The following is a 15,000-nucleotide window of genomic DNA, read 5'->3' as shown; positions in this document are numbered from 1 at the left end:
TCCAGAAAAAATTCCACAGATATAGTTTGGATAAATAAAATGCATTTTCTTCTTCTTATTAATAATTATATAGAATTTGAACCAAAAATGGATAGCAAAGCATTTTCAACAAAAAATTGCTTATTTCTTAAACTTAATTAATGGAAAATCAATATCAAGTTTCAATTTTAAGGGACTCCCTTTATTTAGGGATTATAAAGAAGAAGAAAAAGGATTTCGAACTTTTACAAATTCTAAAATTTGTATTTGATCCAGTTATAGGGAATTCAAAAAATAAACGAATTATAAATTATTTTACTGGAATAAAAGAAATAAATAAACAAGTTTCTCATTGGTCATACAAATTAATTGATGATTTGGAACAACAAGAGGGAGAAAATGAAGAAAACATGGCAGAAGATCATGAAATTCGTTCACGAAAAGCCAAACGTGTAGTAATTTTTACTGATAATCAACAAAATACAGCCACTTATAATTATAATAATAATATCAAAGATACAACGGATTTTGACCAAATAGACGAAGTTACTTTGATCCGTTATTCACAACAATCAGACTTTCGTCGAGACATAATAAAGGGATCCATGCGAACACAAAGGCGCAAAATAGCTATTTGGGAACTGTTTCAAGCAAATGCACATTCCCCCCTTTTTTTGGACAGAATAAACAAATCTCTTTTTTTTTTCTTTTGACATTTCCGAATTAATAAAAACAATGTTTATAAATTGGATGCGTAAAAACGCAGAATTCGCAATTTCAGATTCTACTTATACAGAGAAAAAAACAAAAGAAAGTAAGAAAAAAGACGAGGATAAAAGAGACGACAACAAAAGAGAGGAAAGGGCTCGGATAGAAATAGCTGAAGCCTGGGATAGCATTCTTTTTGCTCAAGTAATAAGAGGTTGTAATCTAATAACCCAATCAATTCTTAGAAAATATATTCTATTACCTTCATTAATAATAGCTAAAAATGTCATTCGTATACTATTTTTAAAAATTCCCGAATGGTCGGAGAATTTAAAGGATTGGGGTAGAGAAATGCATGTTAAATGTACCTATAATGGAGTTCAATTATCAGAAAAAGAATTTCCAAAAAACTGGTTAACAGATGGGATTCAAATAAAGATCCTATTTCCTTTTCGTCTAAAACTTTGGCACAGATCTAAAATTAAATTCCCTAATAAAGATCCAATGAAAAAGAAAGCACAAAAAAATGATTTTTGTTTTTTAACAGTTTGGGGGCTGGAAACTGAACTATCTTTTGGTTCTCCCCGAAAACGGCTTTCACTTTTTGAACCCGTCTTTAAAAAACTTCAAAACAAAATTATAAAAATGAAAAAAAAAAAGTTTTCGAGTTCTAAAAATTTTAGAAGAAATAAGAAAATTATTTAGAAATTTATTAAAAGAAAAAAAATTGGGCCATCGAAAACATTTTATTTCGAAAAGAAATAATAAAAAATTTCAAAATATAAAAGAAATCGATTAAATTGTCTGGAGTTAAAGAAGTATATGAATTAAATACAACTAAAAAAGAAAAAGATTCGCTAATCAATAATAATAATGAAACGAGTCGGAAATTGCCCACCCCAGTACAATCTATGGTTTGGACAAATTTTTCACTGACAGAAAAAAAATAAAAGATCTTTCCGCTAGAAGAAAGATAATCCTAAATCAAATGAAAAAAATATCAAAAGAAAAAGAAAAAAAAATCCTAACCTCAGAGATAAAAATTAATCCTAATAAAAAAAATTATAATGCTAAACCATTCAAATCATCAAAAAATATTTCACAGATATTAAAAAAAATAAACACGCGATTAGCACATAAATTCCATTTTTTAAAAAAAAATTTGATTGAAAGGATATACATAGATATCTTTTTAGGTATCATTAATATTCCGAGGATCAATACACAGCTTTTTATGGAATCAACGAAAAAATTTATTACTAAATACATTTACAATAATGAAGAAAATCACAAAAAAAATGGATATTGAAAAAACAAATCAAAATACAATTCACTTTATTTCGATTTTAAATAGAAAAAAGTCACTTAATATTAATAATAATTCACAGATTTTTTGTGGTATATCCTCCTTGTCACAAGCGTATGTATTTTACAAATTATCACAAATTAAAACGATTAACTTATATAAGTTAAGATCTATTCTTCAATATCGTGGTCTTTTTCTAAAGAATGAAATAAAAGATTATTTTAGAGTCCAAGGGTTTTTTAATTTGAAATTAAAAGAAAAAAATGTTCGAACTGTAATGAATCAATGGAAAAACTGGTTAAGGAATCATTATCAATATAAATACGATTTATCTCTGATTAGATGGTCTAGATTAATACCACAAAAATGGCGAAATCTAATCAATCAATACCAACACCCTATGGTTCAAAATAAAAAGTTAACAAATGGAATTTCCATTTATATGAAAAAGACCAATTAATTCATTACGAAAAAAAAATTATTTTGAGACAGACTCATTACCAAATAAAAAAAATAATTTTAAAAAACACTATAGATTCAATCTTTTATCATATAAATCTATAAATAAGGGCTCATATATTTATGGATTACCATTACAAATAAATAATAAACAAAAGATTTTTTATAATTACAACACAAATAAAAGTAAATTTTTCAACATGTTAGAAAATATTTCTATCAATAATTATTTAGCAGAAGATGCTATTTTTGATATAGAGAAAAGCCCAAATAGAAAATATTTTGATTGGAAAATTCTCAATTTTTGTCTTAAAAATAAGGTCGATATTGAATCCTGGATCGATACCAGAAATGGAGATAGAAAAAATACTAAGACTACTAAGTATCAAATAATTAATAAAATTGATAAAAAAAAATCTTTTTTTTTATCTCAATTCACCAAGATCAAGAAGTGAATTCATCCAATCAACCCCCCCCCCCTTTTTAATATAAATTGGATGGGAATGAATGAAGAAATACAAAATGATCTGATACCCAATTTTACACTTTTGTTCTTTCACAAATTTGTGATACTTTACAACACATATAAGATAAAACCGTGGGCGATACCAATCCAATTTCTTTTTTTTAATTTTCATGAAAATGTTAGTAAAAATAATAAAAGCAACAAGAAAGAAAATGGCGATCTTTTTACTACATCAAACGAAAACAAAATTATTGAATTAAAGAATCGAAATCAAGAAGAAAAAGAATTCGAAGACCAAGTAGACTTTGGATCTGTTTTCGCCAATCACGAAAAAGATATTGAAGAAGATTATATGGATTTAGGTATGAAAAAACATAAACATAAAAAGCAAAACAAAAGTCATACGGAAGTCGAACTGGATTTCTTCCTAAAACGATATTTATGTTTTCAATTAAGATGGAATGGTTCTTTAAATCAAAAAATAATCAATAATATCAAAATATATTATTGTCTCCTGCTTAGACTGACAAATCCACGAAAAATTATTCTATCTTCTATTCAAAGGCAAGAAATAAGTCTGAATATTCTAATGGTTCAGAAAGATTTAACTCTTACAGAATTGATGAAAAAGGGAATATTGATTATCGAACCTGTCCGTCTGTCGATAAAAAATGATGGACAATTTCGTTTGTATCAAACTGTAGGTATCATATTAGTTCATAAGAACAAACAACAAATTAATCAAAAATACAGAGACAAAATGGATTCTATTTCTATTGAAAGGCATCAAAGTCGAATTGGAAATAGAGACAAAAATAATTATGATTTAGCTGTTCCCGAAAATATTTTATCCCCGAAACGCCGTAGAGAATTAAGAATTCTAATTTCTTTGAATTTAAAAAATAAAAACAATATTCATATAAATACAGAAATTTGCAATGCTAATACTATAAAAAATGGTGGTCCCGTTTTTGCTAAAAGTAAAGATTTTGTTAGAGAGAAAAATAAACTAATTAAATTCAAATTTTTTCTTTGGCCCAATTTTCGATTAGAAGATTTAGCTTGTATGGATCGTTATTGGTTCGATACTAATAATGCCAGTCGGTTCAATATGGTAAGGATATGTATCTATCCACAGTTGAATTTTTGTTAAGGGTGTTTTTCATATATATCCCATAGCATATTTGATCTATAAATGAATCAATGGAATTTGTAGAATTTTGTTCTCTTTTGTAAGCGAGAAATATACCATCTTTTTATATCTATAACCGAATAATAAAATTGGATTTATTAATGATAAATTTTCAATTTTATTTGACAAAATTTGGAATTAGTAACTTGAATTACTAACAAAGTAGAGATTTTTGTGCATAGCAAATTAAAATGAACTGGCATTCTTTTTATTTTTTATTAATACAATATTTCTTATTTATTAATACAATAACAATATACAATACATTTTTTTATTATTACTGATCAATAAAAATAAAAACATCTTAATCTTAATTAAAAAAAGGATGAGTTCTTTTATGGTAAAAAATTCATTTATTTTGGTTATTTCACAAGAAGAAAAAGACGAAAACAAAGGATCGGTTGAATTTCAAATAGTAAGTTTCACCAATAAAATACGAAAACTTACTTCACATTTGCAATTACATAGAAAAGACTATTTATCTCAGAGAGGTTTGCGAAAAATTCTAGGAAAACGGCAACGACTGCTGTCTTATTTAGCAAAGAGAAATAGAGTACGTTATAAAGAATTAATTAGCCGATTGGATATTCGGGAATCAAAAACTCGTTAACGTGAAGAGTTTTTTTTTGAATTATTTGATTTATTATATTTTAATATGAACTTCTTTTTATTTTCAGTAATTCATGAAATGGAGCGAGGAAATCCTTATGAATGTATCAGCTACACGAAAAGACCTTATGATAGTCAATATGGGTCCCCATCACCCCTCAATGCATGGTGTCCTTCGACTCATCGTTACTCTAGACGGTGAAGATGTTATTGACTGTGAACCAATATTAGGTTATTTACACAGAGGGATGGAGAAAATTGCGGAAAATCGAACAATTATACAATATTTACCCTATGTAACACGATGGGATTATTTGGCTACTATGTTCACAGAAGCAATAACAGTAAATGGTCCAGAACTATTAGGAAATATTCAAGTGCCTGAAAGAGCTAGTTACATCAGAGTAGTTATGTTGGAATTGAGTCGTATAGCTTCTCATATGTTATGGCTTGGTCCTTTTATGGCAGATATTGGTGCACAGACCCCTTTCTTCTATATTTTTAGAGAGAGAAAATTAGTATATGATTTATTCGAAGCTGCCACTGGTATGAGAATGATGCATAATTATTTTCATATCGGAGGGGTAGCGGCCGATCTACCTCATGGATGGATAGATAAATGTTTGGATTTTTGCGATTATTTTTTAACAGGAGTTGCTGAATATCAAAAACTTATTACGCGAAATCCTATTTTTTTGGAACGAGTTGAGGGAGTAGGTGTTGTTGGTGCAGAGCAGGCAATAAATTGGGGTTTATCAGGACCAATGCTACGAGCTTCCGGAGTAGAATGGGATCTTCGTCAAGTTGATCATTATGAGTGTTATGACGAAATTGATTGGGAAGTCCAGTGGCAAAAAGAAGGAGATTCATTAGCTCGTTATTTAGTCCGAATTGGCGAAATGATGGAATCTATAAAAATTATTCAACAGGCTCTGGAAGGAATTCCGAGTGGGCCCTATGAGAATTTAGAAACCCGACGTTTGGAAAGGGATCCGGAATGGAATGATTTCGAATATCGATTCATTAGTAAAAAGACCTCTCCTACTTTTGAATTACCGAAATAAGAACTTTATGCGAGAGTCGAAGCCCCAAAAGGTGAATTGGGGATTTTTCTGATAGGGGATCGGAGTAGTTTTCCTTGGAGATGGAAAATTCGCCCGCCGGGTTTTATCAATTTGCAAATTCTTCCCGAATTAGTTAAAAGAATGAAATTGGCCGATATTATGACAATACTAGGTAGTATAGATATCATTATGGGAGAAGTTGATCGTTGAAATGATAATTGATACAACAGAAGTACACGCTAGCCATTCTTTTTCTAGATTAGAATCCTTAAACGAGTTCTATGGAATTATATGGGTGTTTGTCCCTATTTTGACTCTTGTATTGGGAATCACAATAGGCATACTAGTAATTGTATGGTTAGAAAGAGAAATATCTACAGGGATACAACAACGTATTGGACCTGAATATGCCGGTCCTTTAGGAGTTCTTCAAGCTCTAGCGGATAGAACAAAACTACTTTTTAAAGAGAATCTTTTTCCCTCTAGGGGGGATACTCGTTTATTCAGTATGGGACCATCCATAGCAGTCATATCAACTCTATTAAGCTATTCAGTAATTCCTTTTGGATATCACCTTGTTTTAACCGATCTAAATATTGGTGTTTTTTTATGGATTGCCATTTCAAGTATTGCTCCCATTGGACTTCTTATGTCAGGGTATGGATCAAATAATAAATATTCCTTTTTAGGTGGTCTACGAGCTGCTGCTCAATCAATTAGTTATGAAATACCATTAACTCTTTGTGTGTTATCCATATCTCTACGTGTGGTTCGTTGAAACATAAACTTTTTCCTATTCCTTTCTTTTTGATTTTTAGGAAGAAGGAAAAATCAATTGAATAGATATCTTCATTTTTTATTCATCCTTTGGGTTAATGAACTAAATTGGATAGTTATATGAGTGAAAGAAAACAACTTGTCAATTTGCAGTAAAAAAAGGAGACTCATTTCCAATGTACATAGAGTAAAACAGAAATAAACATAAGAAAAGAAGACCACTTTCCCCAAGATTGGTTGATTAGTCATCCTGGCTTGAAGCGGGCTCAAAAGATCAGAGTTTTCACTATCCTTTCTATGTATTACCATAATGCTAACAGGTGATTGAGCAAAAATGAGTGGATGGTTAGGAACACCAAGATACACAAAGGATTCGTAATAGAGATTTTTTAAATTATTTATCTAAAAGGATATTTCGGCAAAATTTAAAAGTATATTAATTGGGGCTTTAAGTTGGTAGAAATGATCAGGCAGTACTCCCCATGATTCCGATCCAGAGTATGCTCCCGCCCACGCATTAAAGAAATGACTATCAGGAACGAAATAATCCTTTCCCCTTTTTAAATCCCCTTTTTCTTTATTTTTTTCAGAAAGAAGAATAGGAACAAAAAAAATCGAATATCTAATTACAATAAAAAATCAATCTTTTTTTTTCGTAATCGAAAACAATAGGTTGAAATATCTTTTAGAATTTTTACAAAGAATATTTTTATAAAGAAATTATTATAAATAAATTATAAAGAGTATTTTATTGAAATTTTTTTAAGTTATGACTCAAGAAAGAAAAATTGAAACTATTAAAGGATAAGATGAATTCAGAAGTAATTTTTTGTTAGTATTATAACAGATAGAATTCCATTGCCTGAATTTTGGAATTCTGATAGGTTTATTTTATTTTGATACTATATATCCTACAAATATATTAAAATAAATAATATGATCTGGTCCTTAAATTTATTTATGGCCTTGGGGAGCCGTATGAGGTGAAAATCTCATGTACGGTTCTGTAATAGCGACGAGAACAGTGATGTTATTGCCGACTATGATTATCTAACAGTTCAAGTACCGTTGATATAGTTGAGGCACAAGCAAAATCGGGTTTTTGGGGGTGGAATTTGTGGCGTCAACCTATAGGATTTATCATTTTTTTTTATTTCTTCTCTAGCGGAATGTGAGAGATTGCCTTTTGATTTACCAGAAGCAGAAGAAGAATTAGTAGCGGGTTATCAAACCGAATATTCAGGTATTAAATTTGGTTTATTTTATATTGCTTCCTATCTAAATTTATTAGTTTCTTCATTATTTGTAACAGTTCTTTACTTGGGCGGCTGGAATATATCTATTCCGTATATATCCGTTCCTGATCTTTTTGAAATAAATAAAATAGGTGAAGTCTTTGAAACAACAAATGCTATCTTTATTACATTGGTTAAAACTTATTTGTTCTTGTTCATTCCTATCACAACAAGATGGACTTTACCTAGACTAAGAATGGACCAACTTTTAAATCTTGGATAGAAATTTCTTTTACCTATTTCTCTCGGGAATCTCTTATTAACAACCTCTTTCCAACTCCTTTCACTCTAAAATAAAAGAATAAAAAAGGAATATTTTTTTATATTCATGACTTTTCTTTAATTTCAAACAAGAGAAAAAAACAAATATAAAATCATTCATAAATATTCACAATATGTTTCCCATGGTAACTGGGTTCATGAATTATGGTCAACAAACTATACGAGCTGCACGGTATATTGGTCAAAGTTTCATGATTACCTTATCCCATGCAAATCGTTTACCTGTAACTATTCAATATCCTTATGAAAAATTAATTACATCAGAATGTTTTCGCGGTCGAATTCATTTTGAATTTGATAAATGCATTGCTTGTGAAGTATGTGTTCGGGTATGTCCTATAGATCTTCCTGTTGTTGATTGGAAATTGGAAACTGACATTCGAAAGAAACGGTTTCTTAATTCCAGTATTGATTTCGGAATCTGTATATTTTGCAGCAACTGTGTTGAGTATTGTCCAACAAATTGTTTATCAATGACTGAAGAATATGAACTTTCCACTTATGATCGTCACGAATTGAATTTTAATCACATTGCTTTAGGTCGTTTACCAATGTCAGTAGTTGATGATTATACAATTCGAACAATTTTGAATTTAACTAAAAAAAAAAATAGATAAACCACTTTGATAAAAAAAAAGTACAATTAGAAAACTAAAATTGTATTTTGATCTAAAAAGATACATAAAGGATTTCTTTCTTTTTTATTGGTCAATAAATAAAAGAATTCAAAATTCCAGCTATTGACTTGATTAATTGGTCAAAATTGCATGGCGGTTAATTTTTTTGTGAAAATTTATTAATATATTAATATATGCATATGCGTAATTTTATCCATAATTTTTTTCCATAATTTTTTTAATTTCATTTCGAATGCCTTTTTCACGAAAGAATGAGATTCGTACAGTAGCTGTACCTAGAGTAATTTACACCCCCTAGGGTTTAGGGTCTATTATAATTATAAATTATAAATAAGTTTTTCCTGGTCAGGTCAATAAGGTCATGAAAAAACAATTCAATTTTTTTATCTTTTATTTTACGTGCAATGGATTTACCTGGACTAATACACGATTTTCTTTTATTTTTTCTGGGATTAGGTCTTATATTAGGAGGTCTGGGGGTGGTATTACTTACCAACCCAATTTTTTCTGCCTTTTCGTTGGGATTGGTTCTTGTTTGTATATCTTTATTCTATATTTTATCAAATTCTCATTTTGTAGCTGCTGCATAGCTCCTTATTTATGTGGGAGCCATAAATATTTTAATTCTATTTGTCGTGATGTTCATGAATGGTTCAGAATATTACAAAGATTTTAATCTTTTTATTGTTGGAAACTGAGTTACTTCCTTAGTTTGTACAACTATTTTTGTTTCAATAATTACTATTATTCCAGATACGTCATGGTATGGGATTATTTGGACTACAAAAAAAAATCAGATTATAGAACAAGATTTAATAAGTAATGGTCAACAAATTGGAATTCATTTATCAACAGATTTTTTTATTCTATTTGAATTCATTTCCATAATTCTTTTAGTTGCTTTGATAGGTGCGATTGATGTGGCTCGGCAGTAATAAATCTTTAGAATTAGTAACCCCCATCTATTTGTTCTATGTTATCACATTTATTTTCTTTCAATTCTATTCTATTTAATACTTTCAATTCTATTCTATTTAATATTTAAATTATTACTATTTAAATTAAAGATAATAATCTTTATATTTGATTTATTATCTATCTATTTCTTTATTCTGTACTTGGAATATTTTTATTCTAGTCAATCCAATCTGTTGATGTTGAATTGTTTTCATATTGAAATAAATCAAAATTGATAAGGAGTTAGTCAATGATTCTCGAACATGTACTTGTTTTGAGTGCCTATTTAGTTTCTATCGGTATCTATGGATTGATCACAAGTAGAAATATGGTTAGAGCCCTTATGTGCCTTGAACTTATACTAAATTCAGTTAATATGAATTTTGTAACATTTTCTGATTTTTTTGATAGTCGCCAATTAAAAGGAATTATTTTTTCAATTTTTGTTATAGCTATCGCAGCCGCTGAAGCAGCTATCGGACTAGCTATTGTTTCGTCAATTTATCGTAATAGAAAATCAACCCGTATCAATCAATCAAATTTGTAGAATAAGTAGGATTAATCATTTAGAATATAATTTCATTTTCATATTCATTAATTCGATTGATTGATACGTAACTTATCCGATCATGTTTGTGAAAACATGCGAAATTAAAGTATCTCGGCTCTATCTCACGAGTCAATCCAGAATTCAATAGAAAAATTCTGATAAATCATTGATTCATCTGGTGTCTAAATATATGATGACTCATTTAGAAATTTACTAGATTGAAATTTTATGACGTTAAAAAAATTAAAAATCCAATGTCGCATTCAGTAAAGATTTATGATACATGTATAGGGTGTACTCAATGTGTCCAAGCATGCCCCACCGATGTATTTGAAATGATACCTTGGGATGGGTGTAAATCTAAGCAAATCGCTTCTGCTCCAAGAACAGAAGACTGTGTCGGTTGTAAGAGATGTGAATCCGCTTGTCCAACAGATTTCTTGAGTGTTCGAGTTTATTTATGGCATGAAACAACCCGAAGCATGGGTCTAGCTTATTGATACTTTTCAGAAAAATCCACTTGAATGCATTTGCTTTTTTGTTTACCGACAAAAATCCGTACTCGAAAAAAATACAATAATATATATATATATATATATATATATATATATATATATATTATATAATATATATATATAAATAATACAAATAATACAATATATATATATATATATATATTTATGTTTTCGAGCACGGGTTTTTCTAGTCCAAGTGTATCTTGCCTTTACCACGAACTCTTTTCCTTGGTTAACAATATTTGTAGTTTTCCCGATATCCGCAGGTTCCTTAATTTTCTTTTTACCCCATAGAGGAAATAAGGTAATTAAGTGGTATACTTTATCTATATGTATTTTAGAACTCCTTTTAATAACTTATGCGTTCTCTTATTATTTCCCTTAATGCCAAAAATATTCACGACATTTAGTATCTTATTGCTAGCTTCTCTTGCATTACGGGGCATGAGCGGTTTTTTTGCGGAATTGGCAGTATTTTTTGGAATAATTACTGGTCAAAAATATCTTTTAATATCAAAAATCATAATTACTTTTGGAATGGCAGTTGGAATGATATTAACTCCTATTTATTTATTATCTATGTTACGCCAGATGTTTTATGGATACAAGCTGTTTAATGCTCCAAACTCTTATTTTTCTGATTCTGGACATAGGGAGTTATTTGGTTCGATCTCCATCCTTCTTCCTGTAATAGGTATTGGCATTTATCCGGATTTCCTTTTCTCATTATCATTTGACAGGGTCGAAGCTCTTCTATCTAATTATTTTTATAGATAGTTTTTCTAAAAAAAAACTCAAAAAAATCCCAGGATTTAAAAAAATTTAAAATCGTTAAGGATAAAAACTTCTTTCTCTTTTTTCGTCTCTTAAATTAAAGTAAAAAAAACGGAATTGTAACTTAATTTTTGGGATGTGTGAGAACTTTTTGAACCATTAGATTACTTGATTCAAAAAGTTCTCAACGGCTTACCTGAAGCTTCTTGTATATATGCTTTGCTGTCCTATAAAGTTGCATTCGTTAGACCCTTTCTTCAATTCAATTATATATTAATTGTTAATGTAAACGAACCATAACTATGCAGGCCTATTCCTAATAAATTAACTCCAAAATAGCATATCCAAATTATAAGAAAACCCATAGCAGCGACAATTGCGGAATTTAAACCCTCCAAATTTTTATTTGTTCGGGTATGCAAATAAATTGCAAATATGGTCCACGTAATAAATGCCCAAGTTTCCTTGGGATCCCAATTCCAATATGACCCCCATGCTTCATTAGCCCAGACTGCTCCTGAAAGAATACCTATGGTTAAAAAGATAAACCCTATACTTATAATACGAGAACCCCAATCATCTAATTGTTGAATCAATTGAAATATGTAATAATTCTTAGAAGAAAGAAAAGAAATATTTCTTAAAGGACTCTCCCTTTCCGCCATATATTGTATCTCACTAAAGAAAATGAATCATTTAATAAATTATTGGTTTTATCAATATCAAGGATTCTTATGATTTTTCCAAATGTGATTACTAGAAATGCTACTGATAATAATGATCCACACAAAAGAGCTGCATAGCCAGTATAATCATACTTACGTGCATCATTAACCACTGGGATTGAAGAGCGGGCACTAATATTTTGGATTGATGCGTGTTAATTAAAAGACCTGAAGTAGCAAACCCTTGGGTTAAAAATGTGCTTGGGGCGGTTATTGCGCTTAAATAATTTTTATGTTTTTTAAAATACGGAATCATATGAATAATGGAAAAAGCCCATGAAAGAAAGATTAATGATTCATATAAATCACTTAATGGTAAATGCCCCAAAAAAATCCAGCGAGTAACTAATAATCCTGTTATACAGAAAAAAGAAGTTATCATGCCTTTTTCTGACGAATCATATAATTCGACGAATTCATCAACTACTAAAGTTATCAAATGAATTGTAATTACAAGTGACACGACTGAAAAAGATATATGAGTTAATATATGTTCTAAAGTTGAAAATATCATAAAAAATTTAAATTAAATTAAATCCAAAAATTCAATCAAAAAAGAAAAAAGCAGGAGCGTTCTTTAATTAGAAATTAAGAATTGAATTCTTTATAGGATTTAGTATATTCTTTTGAAAGTTGAAAATTACAGGATGTTGTGCCGCTACTCGGACTCGAACCGAGATGCTCTAGCACTGCTTCCTAAGAGCAGCGTGTCTACCGATTTCACCATAGCGGCTTGCTCGAAATCATAATAATCTCTTTTTATTTAATCGTCGAGCTTGAAGAAATCAACTTAATGCAATATTTTAAAAAAAATTAAAATTAATGAAGTAAAATTCAGTTAATAATAAAAAAATGCTTATATAATTTCAAATTTAATATATAACTTGATCCATTCTAATTGCAAGCGTAAGCATAAAGTAGATCATTTCAAATTGACACATTTTTTCTAAAGAGGAAAAGTGCTTTTTTTATTAATTAGATTTCAAGTTCAAAATTTGAAACTTAATCCATTTTCGTAAGGGTCAATTTTTTTGACTAAAGATCTTAGAGTTCCTCCTTCAAATAGTAGAAAAAAGATAAAACTTATGAATGTTTCATATTATGATTATGTTGTAACAAATGGGTCGATGGGGAAAATAAAATGAAAATAATAATCCCCATCCGAAAATGATCAAATATCCTAACAATAAAAAGAAAGACAAAACTTTGTGTCTTTTTTTTTTTTTTTGTAAAAAAGTATTATTTTTCAAATTCAGTAGAAAAAAGAGTTTTTTTTCTACATATTAAAAAACAAAAGGGCTACAATTTCATATCAAAACATAAAAAAAGAAATTCTTTATTCTATTTTTTTATTATATATATATTTTTATTCTTATATATATATCTTTATATATATCTTACATATATATCTTATATATATATTTTTTATTTCTATTAGAAAATTAGATTTCTATTAGAAAATTAGATTCAAATTTTTTAGAAATTATAAACAATAAACAGAAATTATTAGAAATTATAAACACTAAATGAAATTACATCTTTTCTCATGTCAAGTCAAATCAAATTATCCCGACCTTTTCTTTTTATTTTTTTTGTTGCACAGAAAAACTTTTTGAATTACCTGTAGAAAGAGATTTCGCTAATGAAAAAGCTTTCAATACTGCCCAATATCCCTTTTTTTTCCAAACATTTTTTCGAATATGGTTTTTTGATCTAGAAGTGCGCTTTTTTGGAACTGCCATAATAAAGAAATTTTTTATTGTTATAGTTGGATGTGAAAGACATTTATTGTTCAAAACAAAATCGTTCCTTACTATTCATTAGCTATGGATTTAGTTTCTCAATTAGACTCTTTTCAAAAAAGAAGTCTATCCATTTATTTTATTTATATTTCTGTCTTTTTTCATTATATTTCATATATACATGAAATAAATACAGTAATCAAGTTTAGGACTCTCATTTTTTTATCCTAATAAAAAAAACTTTAACTTCATTTAATTTGTTAAAAAAAGGAAAAAATGAGCAATTCTTTGCTTTTATCTTAGGCAAAGGAAAAGTTTCAAATATGATAGTTTTTTGTACAAACATAATGAAAGGCAATAAATCCGTTCCAAAATGTACTAGTTAATAATTCTAAATAACAGAACTCAAATAAATAATTATTTTGATCCGGTAAAATCTTTTTTTTATTTCTATCTTTTAATTATTTCTATCCAAAAAAACCATTTTTCTTATATCTTATAATTGTAATTGTTAGAATTATTTATCCTTTCTCAATGCATATATAAACTTGTAATTATGCAATTAATTTAATAATTAATTATTATTAATTAATATAATTCATTTTTTTTTGAATAAGTTTTTTTCACTAGTATTTTGATTTGGCCAATTTTAACTTTTGAATTTAAATTTAAATATTTAATATGTAAAGTAGTTTTGAAAATTCAGAATAATTAAGAATAAAAAATTCGATTGAAGTTTTTGTTATTGTGGGTTATTTAAAAAGATATAAGATTTAAAAAGAGATAAGAGACGATGAATCAGAATCAATTAATTATATTAAATTAATTATATTATTATTAAATTAATTATATTATTATTAAATTAATTATATTATTTATTAATTAGAATTAAATTAATTATATTATTATTAAATTAATTATATTATTTATTAATTAGATTATTTAATTAATTATAATTATAT

General features: G+C 28.2%; 2 protein-coding genes and 1 pseudogene across 2 annotated transcripts; 2 read left to right on the top strand and 1 right to left on the bottom strand.

Annotated features, from left to right (window-relative positions):
- The first annotated feature begins 2,828 nt into the window (after positions 1 to 2,828).
- On the top strand, positions 2,829 to 4,153 carry LOC126677589 (protein TIC 214-like). The gene has a single exon (XM_050372318.2). The coding sequence runs from the start codon at positions 2,950 to 2,952 to the stop codon at positions 4,069 to 4,071; it is 1,122 nt and encodes a 373-aa protein (XP_050228275.1). The 5' UTR covers positions 2,829 to 2,949; the 3' UTR covers positions 4,072 to 4,153.
- Positions 4,154 to 4,778: 625 nt separating this feature from the next.
- On the top strand, positions 4,779 to 8,769 carry LOC126677664 (uncharacterized; annotated as a pseudogene).
- Positions 8,770 to 11,631: 2,862 nt separating this feature from the next.
- Positions 11,632 to 12,810, bottom strand: LOC126664731 (cytochrome c biogenesis protein CcsA-like). Its single transcript, XM_050357259.2, is given in 3 exon segments — positions 11,632 to 12,257; positions 12,260 to 12,378; positions 12,381 to 12,810. Coding segments are annotated over 3 exon segments (969 nt in total). The 3' UTR covers positions 11,632 to 11,837.
- Between the last annotated feature and the right edge of the window lie 2,190 nt (positions 12,811 to 15,000).

The sequence above is a fragment of the Mercurialis annua genome, linkage group LG1-X (assembly GCF_937616625.2).
Source record: "Mercurialis annua linkage group LG1-X, ddMerAnnu1.2, whole genome shotgun sequence".
NCBI lineage: Eukaryota > Viridiplantae > Streptophyta > Magnoliopsida > Malpighiales > Euphorbiaceae > Mercurialis > Mercurialis annua.
The sequence above is the reverse complement of the archived record's forward strand: the minus strand, read 5'-3'. Positions and strand labels throughout refer to the sequence as shown.

Bases quoted from the DNA above. Each gene is read 5' to 3' on its own strand.
- LOC126677589 (XM_050372318.2), top strand. From the start codon at position 2,950: ATGGGAATGAATGAAGAAATACAAAATGATCTGATACCCAATTTTACA.